The sequence below is a fragment of the Catharus ustulatus genome, chromosome 1, assembly GCF_009819885.2.
Source record: "Catharus ustulatus isolate bCatUst1 chromosome 1, bCatUst1.pri.v2, whole genome shotgun sequence".
Classification (NCBI taxonomy): domain Eukaryota; kingdom Metazoa; phylum Chordata; class Aves; order Passeriformes; family Turdidae; genus Catharus; species Catharus ustulatus.
This window is the reverse complement of record NC_046221.1, coordinates 33386286-33405084: the sequence shown is the minus strand read 5'-3', so window position 1 is coordinate 33405084 and position 18799 is coordinate 33386286. Positions and strand designations below refer to the sequence as shown.

The 18799-nt window shown below is 41.5% G+C and overlaps 2 protein-coding genes across 2 annotated transcripts in view; one reads left to right on the top strand and one right to left on the bottom strand.

Moving 5' to 3' along the window:
- Nucleotides 1-9375, top strand: part of IGF2BP3 (insulin like growth factor 2 mRNA binding protein 3) — a 111592-nt gene extending 102217 nt beyond the window's left edge. Inside the window, exons 13-16 of the mRNA XM_033074624.1 lie at nucleotides 1531-1605; nucleotides 4511-4642; nucleotides 5723-5836; nucleotides 6753-9375. Coding sequence (XP_032930515.1) covers nucleotides 1531-1605; nucleotides 4511-4642; nucleotides 5723-5836; nucleotides 6753-6854 — 423 coding nt within the window. The 3' untranslated portion in view covers nucleotides 6855-9375. The remainder of the gene's footprint in view (nucleotides 1-1530; nucleotides 1606-4510; nucleotides 4643-5722; nucleotides 5837-6752) is intronic.
- A 2932-nt stretch (nucleotides 9376-12307) lies between these two features.
- MALSU1 (mitochondrial assembly of ribosomal large subunit 1) lies at nucleotides 12308-18449 on the bottom strand. Its single transcript, XM_033075248.2, has 4 exons — nucleotides 18273-18449; nucleotides 16611-16789; nucleotides 14271-14352; nucleotides 12308-13115 (listed from the first exon to the last, which is right to left on the bottom strand). Exons 1-4 carry the CDS (start codon nucleotides 18445-18447, stop codon nucleotides 12937-12939), a joined length of 615 nt encoding a protein of 204 aa, XP_032931139.1. The 5' UTR covers nucleotides 18448-18449; the 3' UTR covers nucleotides 12308-12936.
- Nucleotides 18450-18799: the final 350 nt, after the last annotated feature.

Genomic DNA, 18799 nt, shown 5'->3' with positions numbered 1-18799 from the left:
ATATAGAAGATTTGTTGTTTTCTGGTTAGGAATGTAAAGTTGTTTAATCTCAGAAGTTAAATTCACCACTTGTGTATTATTTGTATGCATATAACTACTTTTTCCAAGGGCAGACAGACAAAATTAACACTGAATTCTCTTAGGTTACCTCTTCAGATCCTGAAATGTTAGTTGGTACATGTTTCTTTTGCAGCCCTCAGCCATGTTTTACCTCACCTTCTGAGAACAGCATATTCTAGGATAAAATCAAAGCAAGATATGTCCCAGAACATTTAGACACACGTAAGATGTAATGAAGGCTTGATGGAAAATATTTTTCCTAAAATTTTAATGAAGGTGCTGATGATGCTAAGAAAACCAGAGGTGACTGAGAGACAAAAGTGTCCACTTTACATGAATGACAATTGTCAGGCTGCGCTCTGTTCAGTCAGCTGCCTCTGAATGTGCCCTGAAATTTTGCCCCTCTAAAATACTTGTTCCAAAGAATGAATGGATTTAGTCTGTGCTTGTTCTTACCACGTCATGTCATATAAATGCACTGCTGTAAAATTAATGTGTATTTTTAGATATATCCAATTGGAATTCATAAATTATGAAAAATAGATATGCAAACCAGATAACTAGTGTGTAATGCCTTCTCCATCTTAGGGTACAGTATGAATAATGTTTTGAACTTTCCTTAGCAAAATTCTTTAGTGAAAATGATGCCTGGTGACTGGTAATTTGTGTGAAATAAACTACAGCTGTTAAATATGAATAACATCCCTATGCCAACAGCTGAGATGAAATTCTGCAGTGTTTAATATATTGCTCATTCAACAGCAGCTATGTAATACTAGATGCAACAATGGAAATGTCAGTTGTGATAAACAAAAGATTCATTCGGAATGTCAGAGGCTAGTTTGAATTATTCAATGCCACTGGAGTCTGAGAACAACACCCACAGAAATCTTACTGTTGTGGTGACATGGACTGCTAAAGACCCTACAGGCATCTCTGTCTCAGCTCTGGTGGAGCTTAATTTTTATTTGGGTCACACATTGTCCGGTATAGAGGAATGTTTTGGATCTGATTAGTTACAACAGTAAAGTGATCCTCTGTTCTCAGGGGAATGGATGCAAGCTTTTGCTAATGAGCAAAACTTGTTAGAAAGACTATTCAAGCTAGTGGGTAGAGATGAGAATCTCAGTTTATTAACCAGAGTTGTCTTTTTGAAGGCTACATGTCTTACATCACTCATAGCCACATGAAAACGCCGTGTGGGATTCTGCCATGTGTGGATGAGTAGCTGTGTCTTTAATTTTCAGAAGTAAATTTGCTCTTGGTGGTTTAGCCAGTTTCTCCATGTTTCATTACAGCTAATTAATGCACTTTAAAGAGAACAAACCCGTCATGACTGAAGTGTGATGCTGCTGCTGTAACGAATAATTTTTCACTCCTGAACAGAATGTGAGACTGAAACGGGGAGGAGGTGGCTTTAAACTATTCCTTCAAAAGACAGCTACCAATAGCTATGTTTATCCATTCCAGATTGCCCCTGCTGAAGGACCAGATGCTAAGCTGAGAATGGTTATCATCACTGGACCTCCAGAAGCTCAGTTCAAGGTACAGCATACAAAAACTTATCAGTGTGTAGTGGCCTTTGGATCCTGAGGAACAGACAATATTGAAAACAGAACTCTTGGTTCAAAGCATGCTTTATTCAGAATTTTAGTGAACACTTGGGTTTTGCTTTCCTTTTGCTGAAAGGTGTCTCACAGGAATATGAGCAATAGAGTACTATTAGAGGCCACATTCTGGCCACCTGAAAACTCGTAGGTATTTAATTTAAGTAGGAATCAAGCCTAGGATTAAAATATGGCCGTATTACATTCCTAAATGTTTCTTCTATCTACAAGCACCTTTGAGTTCAGTCTTTTAATGTGTCTTGGTATGTGCAACAGTTTTGTATGCTTAATTGGAAAAACAAAGCTGACAAGACAAAATTGAGTCTTCCCAGGTTGCTCTTTTGTGCCAAATGGAAAATCCTTTTTGGATAGCTCTACAGACAAATGCAAGATTTCTAATTGTATTTCCACTACAACTACAAGAAGATACTCAACCTGATTATCCCATCTATGTTCAAATTAAGTTCCAGACTGGCCTTCTCCTTAAATGTCAAGGGATAAATCTAGTTACTCCAAAAGGAGTTGACCATGCTAGGAGTGATGCAGGCAGCTTAGTGCAGCAGCCTGGCGTCATCACAGATGTGGCCTGGAGCATGTAGAAAGTCACTTGAGAGTTTGTATCCTGACATCATTTTCTTGACTGTTCTCGTTTTTGACTTTGTATTTTTGCTTCAGGGCATGTTGCAAGAAGGAGGTGCACAAACTTCAGGGAAATCAGTTTCATTAATGCCTTTAGGAAATTATCAGGGCCGGTATTTTGCAGCAGTAATAACAAATTTAGATGCACTTGGGATTGTTGCTCAGTTACTATATGCATTTGAGATGCCACTGAAGGCAAAGCACGACTAGGAAGCTCTGTCTGCTTGATATTTTCTGTGTGCATGTGGGCTAGGCATGCCCATGGGTGTCCCATGAAATGTAGGATGTTTGACATATTGGGTACTCTTATGGTCTGGGGTCAGCAGATACTGGCTACTCTTTCTTTTTATCAGATATCAGTGGACTTACCCTCAAGGAATAGCACACCAAAGGAAATTTGGGCATGCCTTATCCTGACTTTTCATGTAGGCAAAACCTTGTCCTCAAGTTTCCTCCCCAAGATAAACTGGCAGTCCCACAGAATTCTTCTGGCAGCTCTCCTCTCCCATCTGACTCATGCAAGGAGAAAAGTGTCCCTTTTCTGCACCTCATACATAGCTTAAAACCAGATCAATCAGTCACTACTTTACACTTGAGCTCTACTTGCAAAGGTGCATCAGTGTAGTAGCACAGTCAATGCTCCTGGAGTATACTGGTCTTATGAAGAAAAGGGATTACTCTTTGGGGCTTTATTCAGCTCCAGACCTTGTAGTCTTTTAGCTGCTCTTTGAGCAATGCCCCCTTGACTGGGATGGGCAGAGGCAGAGCTCAGTCCTTCCTTTTGTCACTATTGTTAACCTGAAGTTGGCCTTGCAGCCAGGTGCATGCTTCGTTGGTGCTCTCCTTAAACTCTGATTCAGAAGGGTCTCCTCTCCTGGAACAGTGGTTGTGGGGCACCAAGAATGTGACCTGGTGCTGAGAGGGAACAGCTGCTGCTCAGATGAGTAATGAGCTCTTGGAGAGGCAGTGTTATCCCAAAGCCTGTTACTTCAGCATCCTTTCCTTACTCCGTTGTGCTCTGCTGTCTGTGATTCATGTCTCCAGTAGCTGCATCCCTTTTTTCCTCAGCTGCTGCAGCCTGAGGATGTTGCAGTGTGCAGGGCTGGTTGTTAGCAAGGCAATGGGAAGGGAACATGCCACTGTTCAGAGCCTCTGCTGCAGTGCTCCCTAGAGTTCAGGCATCCCTGTGACACTACTATTCACGCACAGCTGTGTTGGTTTGGATCTGGGATATATGAAAGTGAATCTAGAGTAGACAGCACATTTCAGCCACCATTTTACTGTTCAGGGGCTTGCAGCCCAGTTAGGTGGTTTCCTTTCCTAAAGATCTTTTCAAGAACTGAAAGATTGGAGATGTTGCAATCTTTTTTTACAAATCTTTTTTTAAAGAAGTCCACACCCCATCTTTCTTTTTAATTCAGCAGTAATGTATGTTCTTCTGAAGCATCTAGGAGCCACAGAGTGGAAGATTTGATTACAGTTTCTGACAAGTTCACTGATAAATGGTGAATAAGGAAATAAATCTGTTTAAAAATCAACAAATTTACAACCTTACTCTCAGTGGGCATTCTTCTTGTTATCTGGCACTTGTGTGTTTCCCAGAAAAAGGAACTGTGTGCTGGTTGGAATAATACCATTCCCATGGTACTACTTAAATCTGGGCAGTTTGATTCTTTACTTTGGAAATTTGAGCAAGTGCAAATTTATTTATTTTTAAACAATATGTTGTAATGGATTGGAACAGCAAACTCTTTGCTTCAATTGGAATCTTTATCCCATAACTTGTTGGGGCTGTTGTGGCTTTTTTAGTTCAGCATCCTTAAAAGAATGGGTTTCAGAATCAATTAGTTGCATTTTGTGCTTCTGGGTGTAATAAAAAACTTCTGCCTGGCAGATCTTCTCTCCACTAGTCTTTACCTCTACAGAAATGTAACAGTTTCTTTTAAAAGCAATATTCCTACTGAAAAGCATAATAATAATGATCTCTATTGAATTGCTGTGTTCTCTGCTTTGTCAAGAAATCTTTAAAGTTGGATACTGGTACTTCCTAGTTTGGTACAAAGGACTTCTTTTAGAAAAACAGTGTATTTATTAGGAAAAACACTTTGTTGGAATTGTGTACTAAGAATTCTCCTTTCTGTGGAATTTCTTGGCATTAACTGGATTTCAAGAAGAACATTCTCTAACTGAAAGCAAATTTGCAGGCTCAAGGGAGAATCTATGGAAAACTTAAAGAAGAAAATTTCTTTGGACCTAAAGAAGAAGTGAAACTTGAGGCTCATATAAAAGTGCCATCCTATGCTGCTGGTAGAGTTATTGGTAAAGGAGGCAAAACAGTAAGTAGCTGAAATAAAACCCTTACTGTTACTCAGTTATGTTTCATATTCAGTGTGTATATGCACATAAAGCTTAAACTTTTAGGTAAACTAATTCTTTGATGTTACGTTAAATCAGATGCTATTTTCTTAGCTGTACTTCTTATATTTTCCTTTCTTCTGCTGTGGAGTTGAAGCCAATCTTACTTATAATGATTTATTTCATTTGTAAATAAGTGGAAGGAATTGAAGACATGTTCAGACCTCAATATTACAAAAAAAATGTGTACCTATCTTTGTTTCAGTTACATTGATGGCATTTCTTAGGCTCAGTTTGTTGTATAAAATAACATCACTGAGATTTTTCAATCCTCAAGTAAGGTATTTTCATATGGTGTTAAGTCAGGAGGTAGATGATAGTTGCAAAGGCATGGTCCACTGTCCATCCTGAGTGCAACAGGGTCCTTAGATCAAGTGTCAGGAGGCAATGTGACCTCTTCCATTACTTGCAGTGCTAAGAGGTTTAAGGACAAACATGTCTGAGAAGCTGTTTATCTTAAAGTTTAATTACACACTGATAAGCATTCCTAAAATAAAATTAGTTTTAATGAGACAATGTTACCTCCACTTAACACTATGGAAGCCTGATAAACAGCTGAAAATAATTTGAACAAACAGAACTTCTCAGCTGTTCAGTCTGAAGTTCTCCATCCTGTGTAGGTTTTTGAAGGAAAAATGTATAAATACTCTGGTATTTTTCTTCCCTATATTATGATTTTTCTGACCTTACACTTTTAAACTCAACTGTAAATACTGTGGCATCTATTTGCTTTTTTTGTGATGTATTTAACACCTTCTGTGTGTTGTATTTGGTATTTAAAACACTTCTGCAAACCCAGAGGACTTGGTGCTAATTTATGTTAAGAGACACAAGAGGCTCATCTTGCAGAGTGCACACTGCTGCATAAAGATGCTTTCTGTTAGTGAGGGGTTTTAAAAAATGTAGCTTAGAGGATGGTGTTTCAATAGTATCTTTGAAGCTTGGGGGTTGTATAACATTTGTTAGTTTAAAGTTTTCTGACTTCTATTATCTGTTTATAGGTAAATGAGCTTCAAAACTTGACAAGTGCAGAAGTTGTAGTCCCTCGTGACCAGACACCTGATGAAAATGATCAGGTGGTTGTGAAAATAACTGGTCACTTCTATGCATGCCAGGTAGGAAGACTGCAATGATTTTCTGTATTGCCTTGATATTTCCATGGTCTGTCTTTTATAGTCATGTGCAGGAGCCAAGGGATGGAAGACTTTTGCTCAAGATACAGAAAGCACTGCTTGCCAGGCTCCACTGGTCTTGCTGCACTAAACTTTCCTCATGTCTGTGAGAGAGATTTATAACAATACTGCACGTTTACATATGCAAAACAGTCTCCTTAAATTCTCCTGTCAATTTATGCAGGCTCTGGCACTGCTAAAACTTTGCTAAAAGCAAAAGAAAAGTTGTGATTGGGCTGAAATTCAGAAGGAACAGAGACACAAATCATACCATAGTATCTGGAAAGAATGCTCCCAGATATGTAATTCATCCACATTGCCCAATCTGTTGATTTAATATTATAAAGAAAAGGATCATAAGATTCCTTCCTTAGCTCAGACTCATTCCTTTTGCCACTTTGCTGCAGGTGACTTGTAGTTCAGAAAGGAGATGGGGGGCTGGGAGGTCCTGTAAGTCTGACCTTCTGGTTACCCTAGTGTATAAAAGATTTGTATCCTCTTTATCAAAATATTGGTTCTTATAAAGCATTAGTCTTTCCGGAGGAGTAAGATGAAGGCTGTGGCTTCAATAATCTCGACATTGGTGGTCATCTCTCTATTCTCATGCTTTCTGTATTACAGGTGAGAAAACTGACCATGCAAGTAGTTGTGGTAGGTGGAAAAGAGAAGAAGAATTAAGATTTAGGTTGTACATCATGTTACTTTCAAGTGTATTTAATTAACAAGTGATCTTGTCAGTTCTAGAAATTTAATCATTCCAGATTTTCTTAATCCTAGTAGCATCTTTTGCTGGTTGTAAATAGCAGTCACTGCAGCATGGCATCATGATGGGTTGTTTCTTCTTCTTTGTGTCCTTCAGCTTGCTCAGAGAAAAATTCAGGAAATACTGGCTCAGGTAAGAAGGCAGCAGCAACAGCAAAAAACATTGCAAAGCGGACAGCCTCAGCCGAGACGAAAATAAAGGTTTAGGAAATGGCCCATCAGAGACAGATGCCAGACCAAAGACAGACTGTGTGACAGAGAGACAGGTGGTGAGCACCTGTTGAAGTTTTATGCAGAAGATCCACCAAGCCAATCACCTGTTCGAGGACCAGGCAACCGTTGAACGCTGTCTCTGAGAATGTATTCTTTAGGCTCTCTCAAACTTTTGAAACCCAGCTTTAAAATAAGGACCCCTTCACTTCCCTTTTGTTCTATTCTCACAATTTAACATAAACTCGTTAGTCTTTTTTATTGTTCTTATTATTCCCCAACAACTTTAGAACTTGGTTTAATGAAGCTTTCTCTTCTGAGTTCACTGGTTAAAAAAAAAAAAGAAAAGAAAAAAAACCAACAAAAAAAGAAAAGGCATTGCTCTTATAGGTCCAGTTGTAAAAGAATAAACACATTTGGAGGGTGGGATTGTGGGTGGGTTAGGGTTAGATCAAGGGTATTGACAAGAGTTTAAGTGTTAGTCCCAATGTTGAAACAAGTGGCATTTTTTAAAATGAATTTGGTTGCATTTTTACATAACACTGCCATGAATAACCTAAGGGAAGTGTTGAATGGTGTTGGCCAGAGCATAAAAAGATAAATATGCATTTTACTAAACTACCTCAGGCATTTAGTACCTCAATGAGAAATTGTTCCTTTTTTGCTTTTTTTTGGTATTTTGTATACTTTATAAAGCTAATAGTTCTTGAGCATTTTATTTTTTTAAAAAAAAATTAAAATTTGATCAGCCACCAGCCAGGAGTACTACAGACTTATCGGGGAAAAATATAGTAGAGCACTTCTAGCTGCTGGCTGATGGGAGTAAGGTGGGTAAAAAAAACACAGCCTCAGATTTCCTGAGGGCTTCAACACCATCATTTGTTTAAAAAAAAATTCAATGAATGTTCAAAAGATAGTGAATGATGCCAACATTCTGATAGCAGCAATGCCGTTTAGTTTTCTTTTAAGATGGGATGAAAAAGTTTGTGACGGTACTTTTTTGGGAACAGGACAAGGAAGTGATGGCAAGAGGCTGGGGTTGGGGGAAAAATTTAGAAGGCTGCAAGAGGCTGAATTTTTTTTTTGTGCTACTTGATTGAATGCATGAACCCTTTGTGCCTTTGACCATCACTACCTAATATTGCTACATTTAACCATTTGCAGCCCATTTGGACTTTGCCATTTTGTTCAAAGAGCAAGCTTCATCTTCAGTTTGATAGAACACTTGATCTGCTGGAGCATTTTTGAGGCCAAGAGGGTCTCTGCTGTCTGCAGATCACATCATACTGCTTTCAGTTACCACGATGGGGGAAGGTCAAACAGTGTTTGATCACATTGAAAGATAATGAAAGGCTAAGTTTACATATCCAGCCGCTGTTATGGGCCACACTAAGCCACTTTGAAGGTTTTGAAAATGATTACAAGAAAAAAAAAACAAAACAACAACCTCTCTAGCCTGGCTTATAATAGATGCAGCAGGATTTATGCACGTTCTGCAACCAACCATTAGAGGAGAACAAAAAAATGTCAAAAGGCAGGGATAACAGGAAAGTTACCAAATTTTATAATTTCCAAATGTAATTTGAATGATGATTGTGGTAATAGTGACACATTCAAGTTTCTACAATAAACTTCAGTCTACCTCAGTTTAAGAAAAAAAAAATGTGGCAACACATGGTGCATAAAGACTGCTGTGTGTGTGTGTGCGCGTGCGCGCCTGTGTGTGTGTGGTCGACAGAGCCATGCTATTACCTCTGAACCTTTTTTTGTGATGTTTTTTGTGCATGAGATGATCAGAATCACCATGCTGCACTGATTTGAGGGGCACAGCGAGCAAAAACATTTGTTTCATCATTTTGTTATCTACCTCTTAGGTTCATGTTGAAATAGAGGCATTACTACATAGACTAGATAATTTTCCCAAAGATCATTGTTGTACAGGTTAGATAATTTTGAAAATGGTCTGAAGTGTTTTTCCTGCATCTCTTCTTTACTAATTGGTTTAAAAACCACAAACTTATGTTGTAGTTTTAGCAAAGAAAAATGAGTTTCTTTTCCTTTTTTGACAGTGACCTTCATCTAGCCTTTAGGATATTTTTTTTCTTACAATGAATTTAAAGTTACTGAAGTATGGAAAGTACATAGCATTTTAATTTTTGTTGAGGCTTAAGTCAGTCGGACGTTCCTTTCTTAACATTTGAGGAGGATTTGACTTCATTATTTTCCATTAAAAATTACTTTACAGATAGGTGCTGCATTTACATCTGCTGATTTAAATACTGTCATCTCTCTTAAATTTCTAGACTTAATATGGTATCTCATGTTTTTCTTTTCAATTGAGACTTGGTAATTTGGAGTATTTGGGAATAGCTAGAAAGTAAATACTGTAAATGATTTCAATATCCAGAAAGTATGGATCATTTTTCATCTGTAATGTGCCCCCCAATGCAGCTCTACTTGCCAGATGCCTCTGAATGGAATAAAGAGTTTAACTCCTATCATCAGACAAAGTTGTGTGGTGTTTTTTTAAATTAATGAGGCACAGGGACAGACTGTCCCAAGTATTTATGGTGCTTTGATCAAGTTGGTTTTCTATCTGTAATAACTAGATAAGGATTAGCAGTAACCTACAGGTATTCCATAGCTGCTAGGACAGGTTACAAGGTTTGCACTTCCCAAAACAAGCAGTGACTTCTGTGGCTTGTCCCTCCCATCTAACAATGCCATACAGTCTGTAGGACAACCTATGGTTCATGGTTTGCCTTGCACCATTCACTTAGGCTCATTTGCTGTGGAAGCAATGTGGACTTGATAGTCCTGTCAGGGCAAACATGAAGGAGATCAGAAATGCAGTATTTTCTTTGGCGGGGAGGAGGGGATGGGGAGAGGGGAGACAGTTTTTTACCCAGTCTTTGCTGTGGTGGTCTTGGGGTGATAAAGCTTTGTCATCAGTGTGGCCCTAGACACTTGAACAGGCAGAATCACTCACACTGGCAAACAAATATGCTGCCAACCTCTCACCCCAACCATGACCACCCAAACACCCAGTGATCCATTTAGGTCCTTGTTAACATTATTTGGAGTAGAAATGAGACCAGATCTTTACCTGAATGCTTATATGTGAGAGGGAGGAGTTGGGGAATGAAGGAGCATCATGAATTACACAATTCTGGATCTTCTCAAAGAGACCTGGGAAACCCAACTTGTTTTCCAAACTTGTTCACCTTCCTACTTCACTGCTTATTTCCTGGGACCAACCAGCAGAAAGACGGATTTGATGAAATTATGTCTGTAGAAGGCACTGCAGAGAGTATTGCATTTCACAGGGCACCCTAAGCTCATTTCTCCCATGTCAATATGGAGCTTTCTTCTCAGGACCAGCACCCTGTCATTTGAGCAACATAAAAAGTCAAGCCTTGCTCTGTACTGCTGGTGCATTTGTGACAGCTCAACCCCTGACTGTTTTAAGCATTTGCTTAATCATGACATTTTTATTTGCTTCTAACCTTCCACAGCTTTTATTCTTAAGCTGCAATTCCCAAGGCATGCGCTCTTTGTATCAGTTTCCATTAAATGGAGCATGTGTGCTGTGCAAGACAGCCTGGGCTTGATATGGTGCTAGGGTGTAGGATTCTTAAACAAACATGAAAAACTGTTGAGAAAGCACTCAAGCTGGGCTCCAACAGAGATGTTAGCTCAACTGACAGACACAAACGCTGCTTGAAAATGAAGTTACTCAGATGCAGTGGAGGAAATCAGAAATGATGACAGAAATTTCACTTAGAGGTTTTTCCTGTTCATCTCATCAAGGGATCCTTTACAGAGCCTAACCTACATGTACCTGCCCAGAAGGACTGAATGCTGAATCTACAGACTCATTGCACAAGCTCTTTGGTATTTTAATTCTACCCAGAAATCACCTGCTCTACCCAACTGAAATCATTCCCAAATGTTTTCTTTCCAAAAGTGCTTTAGTGTTGCACAATACCAAGCATCCAGACTGGGTTAATTCCTACGTCCCAGCTTGTAGGACTATCAGGCCATAGTCTCATGAAGGCTGGCAGGTTGGGGTGTTGTAGTAGCTCAGCAGAGAGAAGAAATGCTTCTTTTAAATAGATAAGGACCAAGTTCTGATTGTTTAATAGCAACCAGTGAATGTTCATGGAACTCCTTTTCACAATATGCTTTGGCAGTTAAGCCAGCTATATTTATTTTACTGGTTTTTGTCTCCCCTGTTATTTTAATTTTTTGGTCTTGTCTTACAGACTAGTAACCTGTCTCACCTGTAAGAGTCCTAGCCTGTTCACACAGCTGTTCCCTCTCTTACTGCTCCTTTCTGGGTACTCCCTTCATTACTGCTCTTTCAGACAGGATACTGTACATGGTTCTGGTCACTAAATGTGGGTTCATATACTGGCATAATATTTGCTGAACCGCCCTCTATTCATCACATATTACTTATCCACAGCAGAAGTAAGAGGCAAATGTTTCAGGGAATGAGTCAGTTACTCCTACATATCCCTCCTAGGAGGAAATGCCTGATTCAGAACCCATCAGCCTGTAAGTCAGCCAAGGTTATCTTTCTCCTGTGTGATTACTTTCAAGAAGTATTGTGAAGCATTTTGAAAACCTTTCTCTGCACTTGTATTTCCCTACAAAGTATTTGTTTTGTGGGCAAAGCAAAGATGTTTTATCTGTGTGGTTTAACTACACTTAAAAAAAAATACTCTTTGCTTAATTGCAGAACCATCTGCTGCCTTGTATCAAAGTGCAGGTGAATTTGGAGGCAGTCATACATTAAAAAAATAGAGGTTAGACACAGCAAGAAAACATGGCGTGAAACAGAGGGAGAAGTGGTTTTTGGTTTGTTTGGATGTTTTTAAATACACACATTTTCCTGAACAACAGTTACAGGCACAAAAACCAGGCTCACTTAAAGCATTACAACAGAAGCTGCTGTGCAGGGCAGAGATGTGGACAGGGGTTTGCAGTAATTTGTGGGGCTATGGAGAGAAAAAGGTGGATCTGTTTCGGCTTTCTGATACATGGCAGAGCAAACTTCTCTGGGAGGAAGAGATCCTAATCCAGTGATGCAAACCCTGTCCTGTAGTGCAGAAAAGCATCTTGTCTCACACAGACAAATTGCTTACCACCTTGAAGTCCTTTCACTGGTTATCAGACCACACATCAGTCATGCTAAGAACACACTGAACAGTGACTTCTGAAAGTGCTGAACAGTCCATTACCAGCAAGTAATACTCAGTGACTGAGGGCTTCCTATAGAACTTTTTTCCCTACTTCAAGGAGTTGAAAGTTTTCACTGCCATAGTGTGTTATCTCAGTGTCCCTTTTCAGAAAATAGGTGAGAGAAAAAAGAGAGGAGTCAGCTGCACATGCAGGATGAGCTGAATTCTATCACATGAAAACAAATAATTGAAACACTTCAGTTTGGGGCTTTTTTATTATTATTAAAACCAGGTTTGCCTTGGTTGGAAAACTGATTTACTGTTCTGATAACTCAAAGCACATTTATTTGTCACTGTTGCTCTTGGATTTTATGTTCTCAGTAACACCAGTAACTCCCACTTGTCCCCCCTTCAGACCATGACTGGCTTTATTGCGACCAGAAGCAAATGGCTTAACACAAGAAGCATCGTCTCAACTGTACTGTTTCAGTTTTCCCTCGCAGCACTCCAGTCTGTTTTGCACTGCCACTACAGGGTGTCTTTCAAAACCATTAGAAAAACAATTCCTCTAGAGGCTGAGCATGAGTTCCAGCCTAAGCAGCTGTCTTTGCTCCACTCTTCTTACTGCAAACTCCACTAGGACAGCAGCTCCCTTGGGAAGCTCTGGTAGGATTCCTTCTTTGGCATTTCATGGTTGGACTCTTATCTTAAGGGTTTTTTCCAATCTTAGTGATTCTGTAATTCTGCTCACTTTAGCTTGTTCAGATATCTACCTAGGCACATCCGATAAAAACACTGCTTTGTACAGATCAACAGTACTGACTACTCAGTTCTCAAGGCTGTATGACTCAGGCACACTCATTCCCTTTCCGTGCAGTAGCTGCTTTAAGTTCTTGTCTCAAGATGATCACTGCTGTCAGGCATCAATCCAAATATAAAGTCTTTTGGCAGGGACTCTGGAGTCATCTGTGCTAACTGGTCATCGTAGGGACCAAGAGTCCACAGCTTCTCCAGTTCATAAACTTCTCGTGTCTCTGGCAGCATGAAATGCACCACTATGTTACCTGCACAGAACAGAAATTCACAATGAATTAAGGGGAACAGTAAATCACTACTGCACCTTCAGCTGAGCAAAGAGCTCAAACCTTCCACTCCCTTTCTGGCTAGATACAACATGCCAGCTGATAAAGGTCCCTTCCTGAGCTGTGCTTCCAGTTCTCAAGCAGTGCTAGGAATTGGTCAGTCCTTCAAAAAACTTCAAGACTACGTAAGATATTGGACACAATACTTTAAAATAATTTAGACAGTATCACAAGACTCCAAACCAAAGAAATTATGACTTCTATGGGACAGAAGAAATACGAAAGGAATTTTACTTGAAAGAGTCCCCCAAGGTGACAGATGGATTTTCAGCTTTCTTGCATTGTCAACATTCTGCTAAAGCCAAGTAATTCTTCCTAGGTATGTTGCTCACACTTCTCAGGCAGTTTTTACAATGAAGTAAGTTCAAACTTTGATGTAGTAAGTTTTTCTGGTTTCATTAATTCTATGCAAACAACAGCAGAGAATGTTAATTCCACTGTTTGTCTAAAGCACTTTTCTGTAGTTATGCCCTCAAATTCCAATTGAATTTCAGTTATTACCATCAAAAAATTATTGTAGTTAGGTAACCAAGGCTTAACACCAGTGGCTACAGTGCTCCTCACTCCTTCACTAAGTGGGGTGAGACTCTTAAAGCAACAGTGAAGGAGAACTGCTTTTTGAATGCAGGCTTTTATGCCTGTGTAGAGTTCCACACTTGTAGAATAAAGAATTAAACTTAATTTCTTAGGACTGAGGTTTTAGCCCACTGGACAGTGAAAAAGTCTGTTCAATAGTTCACTAGCAAGGCAGTGTACAATGAGCCCCCATATACTCAAACATGGATTACAGAAACCTGAGGAAACTGACTGAAGTAGATTTTTTCCCCCACTATTGTTACCTTCAGTTTATTAGGACCTGTTTTAGCCATTGAAGAGTAGTTACTGTTTTTTCTCAGTGCCAAAGATATTTAATGGAAAACCATTTATTATCATCTCAATGAGTTCAAGCAACAATTGGAATTTCCAAACAACAGAGTATTGTGAACTTTCCACAGCAACCAGGGCTCATGGTGAGATGTTTCTGTCAGCAAAGAGCTCATGCAGAACTCTGGTTTTTTCAGATTCACAAATATTTACCAAAATCAATGCACAGCCAGTCATCTGTCTGTTTTCCTTCAATCTGAGTATTAGGTCCACCTTCTTCTTTGAGATGCTTGTACTGAGGGAAAAAAAAAGGAATGGCAGAAAACTAAGTCTTTTGCATTTATTTAAAAAGCACTCAAGCATACAGACATCCACCTGGGAGAGGGGAGGGAGCAGCTCAAAGCAGGACTGCACAAGGTCAGTCAGTGAAAGTGGGTAGTTTCCCATGCAGCACATGGTGGCTTTTGTAGATGCCAGCTTGAGAGGCTCAGCACTCCCCAGGCAGTACAAGAAGAACCCAAGCATCTACCAGAGCTGAAGAAATTTCACAGCTCAAGGCTGAAGTATGGCCACTTTCAGATCTGGCCATAACCTACCTGTTCCTCTACAAGGAATATTGATAGAAAAGGCTCCAACAGTCCATTCTGACATGGGAGACAGAACACAAAACAACATGTACCAGCATGGCTGGCTGGCAAATGAGTTTCACTTCACTGGGAATGCAATTATCACAAAATGCAGCTGTTCCTGGTTGTTCCACACAATGTTAGCTGTGGGTAATGACGCTAGTCTGCAAACCAGTGTGGAAAACTTTCAAGATGTTAACTCAGAACCAGTTCTACCTTCTTTTCTTTAAGATGGCTTGTGAGGGATCTTCAAAAGACTCCAACAGTCTGCTCAAAATGCTAAAGCCCTGTGTGAACTGCCATCAACTATCATCAAGTTGCAAAGGCTGATCCCTGCTACAAGTTTCCAAGCCTTGTCTTTAGAGGATGTGTAAGGTGAACAGATTACAATACAGCCAAGTGTTAGATTCTTCCTCTAACATGAAACCAAATGGGGATGCGGGCCTTTGCCATTGACAAGCTCCAGGAAGCAGAACAGGAAGACCTCATGCAACATCTGAGCACCTCTTTGTTTTACTGGGAGTAAATTATAAGAGTTTAGGAATGGTACTAAAGCTTGCCGACTGCCTGGCAGCACTCTGGAGCACCTGCTTTGCTTTACATCTTAAGCTTCAGCTACTTTTTACCTAGAAAAACTTCCAATGTGAGAGAAACTCAGACACCCCATGTACTTGTCCAGGCTTCTCAGTTGCTCAGGATGCCCAGGAGGACACCATGTCTCCCAAGAGGCCCTGCCCTTGCAAAACTGCTGCTTTTACAGCCACCATAAGGTGCAGTCATGAAGCCCAGCCATGCTTTTGCAGGGCAGGTGGTAGTCACTGATCTCTCCTGGTCTGGGGGAAATGAAAAACTGTCAAGACTAGCAAGTTATACAAGCAATAGAGTACATAATAAGCACTTTGATTTAGAATACTCAAATCACATTAATGCAACTTCCAGCTTAAGACACAATTTTGATTTGCAGAGATGCACCAGTTCCTGCAGAGAACACAAGAAACTCCCCTAACCTGCTCAGAAAGGCCCTGAAAAGCTAAACCATCTCTCCCACTCTTCCTTCCCCCCATGAGTCTAACAGCTGAAACCAATGGGACTGGAAGGAAGAAAGCAAAACCAAGAGTGACAGGAAAAACAGGGTCAGGAAGCGAAAGAAGGTGGGTGGTGAGAAGGCAAACTCCAGGATGAGTACAGACAGCTGACTGAGTTGGGGGCTGGTCATATTCCTTTCACACTGTGCTTTTTAACAGTTACACAGCTCTTCTCAGGCAAGAAAGTTTCTCCCTCCAGTTTAGTCCTCATCTTTAAGCCCTACCCTTAATTTTATTCTGACCTCCATTTCTGTATTGGAAAGTTCCCTTTCTTCCGAAGCAAACCAGCAGAGGATTCCTGTGCAAGGATGGCTGCTGCTGCTTCTCCTCTCCTGCAGTACATGCACACCAGTGATGGTTAACTACCAGTTTGCTTAAAGCTTATGAGGGGATCCTGTGCCTCTTAAGAGGCCAACTTTTTTTCCAGCCCAACAATACACCTGAGAAAGTGGAAATTTTAAGGATCAGGGTTGAGAACAGCCAGATAAAGCTATTTTGAATGACTGGTAATAGCAATGGTGCTCGCTGGACAAAAATAAAGGCAGATACAGGTCATCATCACCATCTCACATCATTCATGTTCTGGTCACCCAGCTGTGATGTCCTCAGTGCTCTACATACAGAGAAGTCTGTTTCTAAAACATAATACCTATATTTTGTGTAGTACTACTAACGGAAAAAAACCCACAGTTACTTCCTAGATGTATTCAGGATTAAATGACATGATGTCATCAGTTTCATCTTACCTAGTACACCCCTACACATGCAATCGTGGGGAAATTACTTTCACAACATTTAAAACCATTTCCAAAACTCAGAAAGAGCAGCAAGAACTGTCTTACCATTTTCAGCATGTAATTTGCCATTGCATGAAGATGCCGTGTTGAAAATCCGCTCACAATTATAAAATAATCACAGTATTTTATTTCTGGAGATAGCTGGATGACACAGATGTCTTTAGCATTTTCTTGCCTCAGCAGTGCTACAACCAAGTCGATGTTGAACTTTGGAAGAACAGTATCTGGAGCACATGCAAAAAATAGCACAATGGCAAATTTTCTTTTTAATTGCAAAATTAAACCATTTAGAGCCATAAAATAACAACTAACTGAACTACAGCCCAAGCTAGTCACTCACTGTGGAGTTTGGTTTGATATTGACAATGCAACGTGAACTGCAGATTTTTCAAAATCATTTTTACAGCCACCAAAGCTGAGAACTAAGCAGTAAACAATATTATCACTAGATGTAACAGTTACCTAAGTGAAACTTTGGTTTTTGCTAACTTACTTATTTCTTGTTGTTGCCATTTAAAAGTCAGTAGTATCATCATACTTGTCAATGTAGATGAATTAAACCCAAGTACCCCAACAGACATTATTAAAGCAACAGACAAAATGGAAACTAATTCAGAACAATGCTTTTCAACAGTCTGTGATAATACATTATGATGAAACTGTTCTGAATAGAAGAAACCAATATTTTGAAAATGGAGCTGATATGATGTAAAGTGAAGACATTTCTTTATCTGCAGGCTGAACAAAGCCACTTTTTTTCCTTTTTCCCTAGCCTGATCTGGTGCAGAGCATAATGATATTATAATCCTTCAACAGTTTAAGGAAGTCAGCTTACAAAACAGTAAATCAGTGAAACTATGTTCTGTTCACACCATGAAATCAGTTTATTTCTAATTGAATTCTAGAAGTCCTAACTGGGTAGATGCAACTTGTATGCACACTTTATTTATAATTTGAATCTGTCAGCAATGCAAGTCTGCCACTATAAAATGAACGTTAGTGCAGACTGAGCACCAGCACAAAGCCAAGCTTTATATTTCCCAAAATAAAGAAAAAGCCAAACAAAGGAACAATAGCTGCAATTATATGCATGAATAGGGATATGAAATTGGATCAGATCTCTGTAAATGTAAGGCTTTCAGCTCAGGGCACTCTTTCAACTTTTTGCTGTGGTCACACATCTTGAAAATTAGCAGTGGCCACAGCTCCTCCAGACACAGCGGTTGCAGAAGTCAAACATGCGCCTGGCAGCCACGTGAGAACGGATGGCCTGAACATCACCCGGCACTGATGGCCACAGTCAGACCCAGGCTGCAGGAGCTCTACTGAGCTGCTGCAGCCACAAACTATCCCCGTGCACACAAGGCTGGTTCCTGCGATGAGCCCTGGCGCTTCCGAGGCTGTCACCCAAGGGAACACGGCACAGCAATGCGCCCCTCGGCCCGGCAGCAGCGCCCTCACACACGGCTCCACACCCGGCTCCCTCCACACCCCAACCCCTCACTTCCCAGCGGCGCCCATGCCGGCCCAGTGCCGGTGCGGTGATCCCGAGGTGAGGCCGATCCCACCGCCCTGGGCACGGCGAGGACCCTCCGCAGCGGCAGGTGCGATTCCACGCGTGCCGCGCAGCCCCTTCTTGGCGAGACGTCCCACCCCGCTCAAGGTCCCGCTGGGCGCCCCCGCAGCGCGCCCCGGGCCGGGCCCTACCTGCCGGCTGGCGCCGCTCCGCCGCCCCCAGCGCCCCGGGCCCGGCTCCGCCTCCCGCCGCCGCGCAGCCCCGACCCGGCGGGGCCCGGGGTGGCGGCTCCGCCCGCGGGGCGCCCCCGGCCGCGGCCCCGATCGGCCGCAGGAGCCGCCGCGCCCCCGCCAGCGCCCGCCACATGCCGGCCCGCGCACCGCCCCGCCCTTCCCGGCACGGCGCCCCGCCATTGGCCGGCGGCGGCACCGCCCCCTCTTCTCATTGGCTCAGCCGGCTGCCCGTCGGGACGCGGCGCTGCCGGCGCGGGCCCGAACCGCCCCGGGCCGGCCGCGCTCGGAGCGGCCTCTCCCGGGATCGCAGAGCCATGGACAGGCTTGCGTTGGGAAGCGCCTTAAAGGTCATCCAGTGCCAACCTGCCTGCCGTGGGCAAGGACACCTCCCACCAGGCGGTGGCTCTGAGCCCCATCCAACCTGGCCTTGAACACTTCCCAGTGATGAGGCACCCACAACTTCTCTGAGCAACCTGTTCCAGTGC

What these genes read in the sequence shown, in the direction of transcription:
- MALSU1 (XM_033075248.2), bottom strand. Translation starts at nt 18,447, where the DNA reads ATGTGGCGGGCGCTGGCGGGGGCGCGGCGGCTCCTGCGGCCGATCGGG. An exon ending in GGAGCGGCGCCAGCCGGCAG is followed by an intron (nt 16,790 to 18,272) that starts GTAGGGCCCGGC and finishes CATGTGCTCCAG; the next exon opens with ATACTGTTCTTCCAAAGTTC. An exon ending in CTGGCTGTGCATTGATTTTG is followed by an intron (nt 13,116 to 14,270) that starts GTAAATATTTGT and finishes TGTTCTGTGCAG; the next exon opens with GTAACATAGTGGTGCATTTC.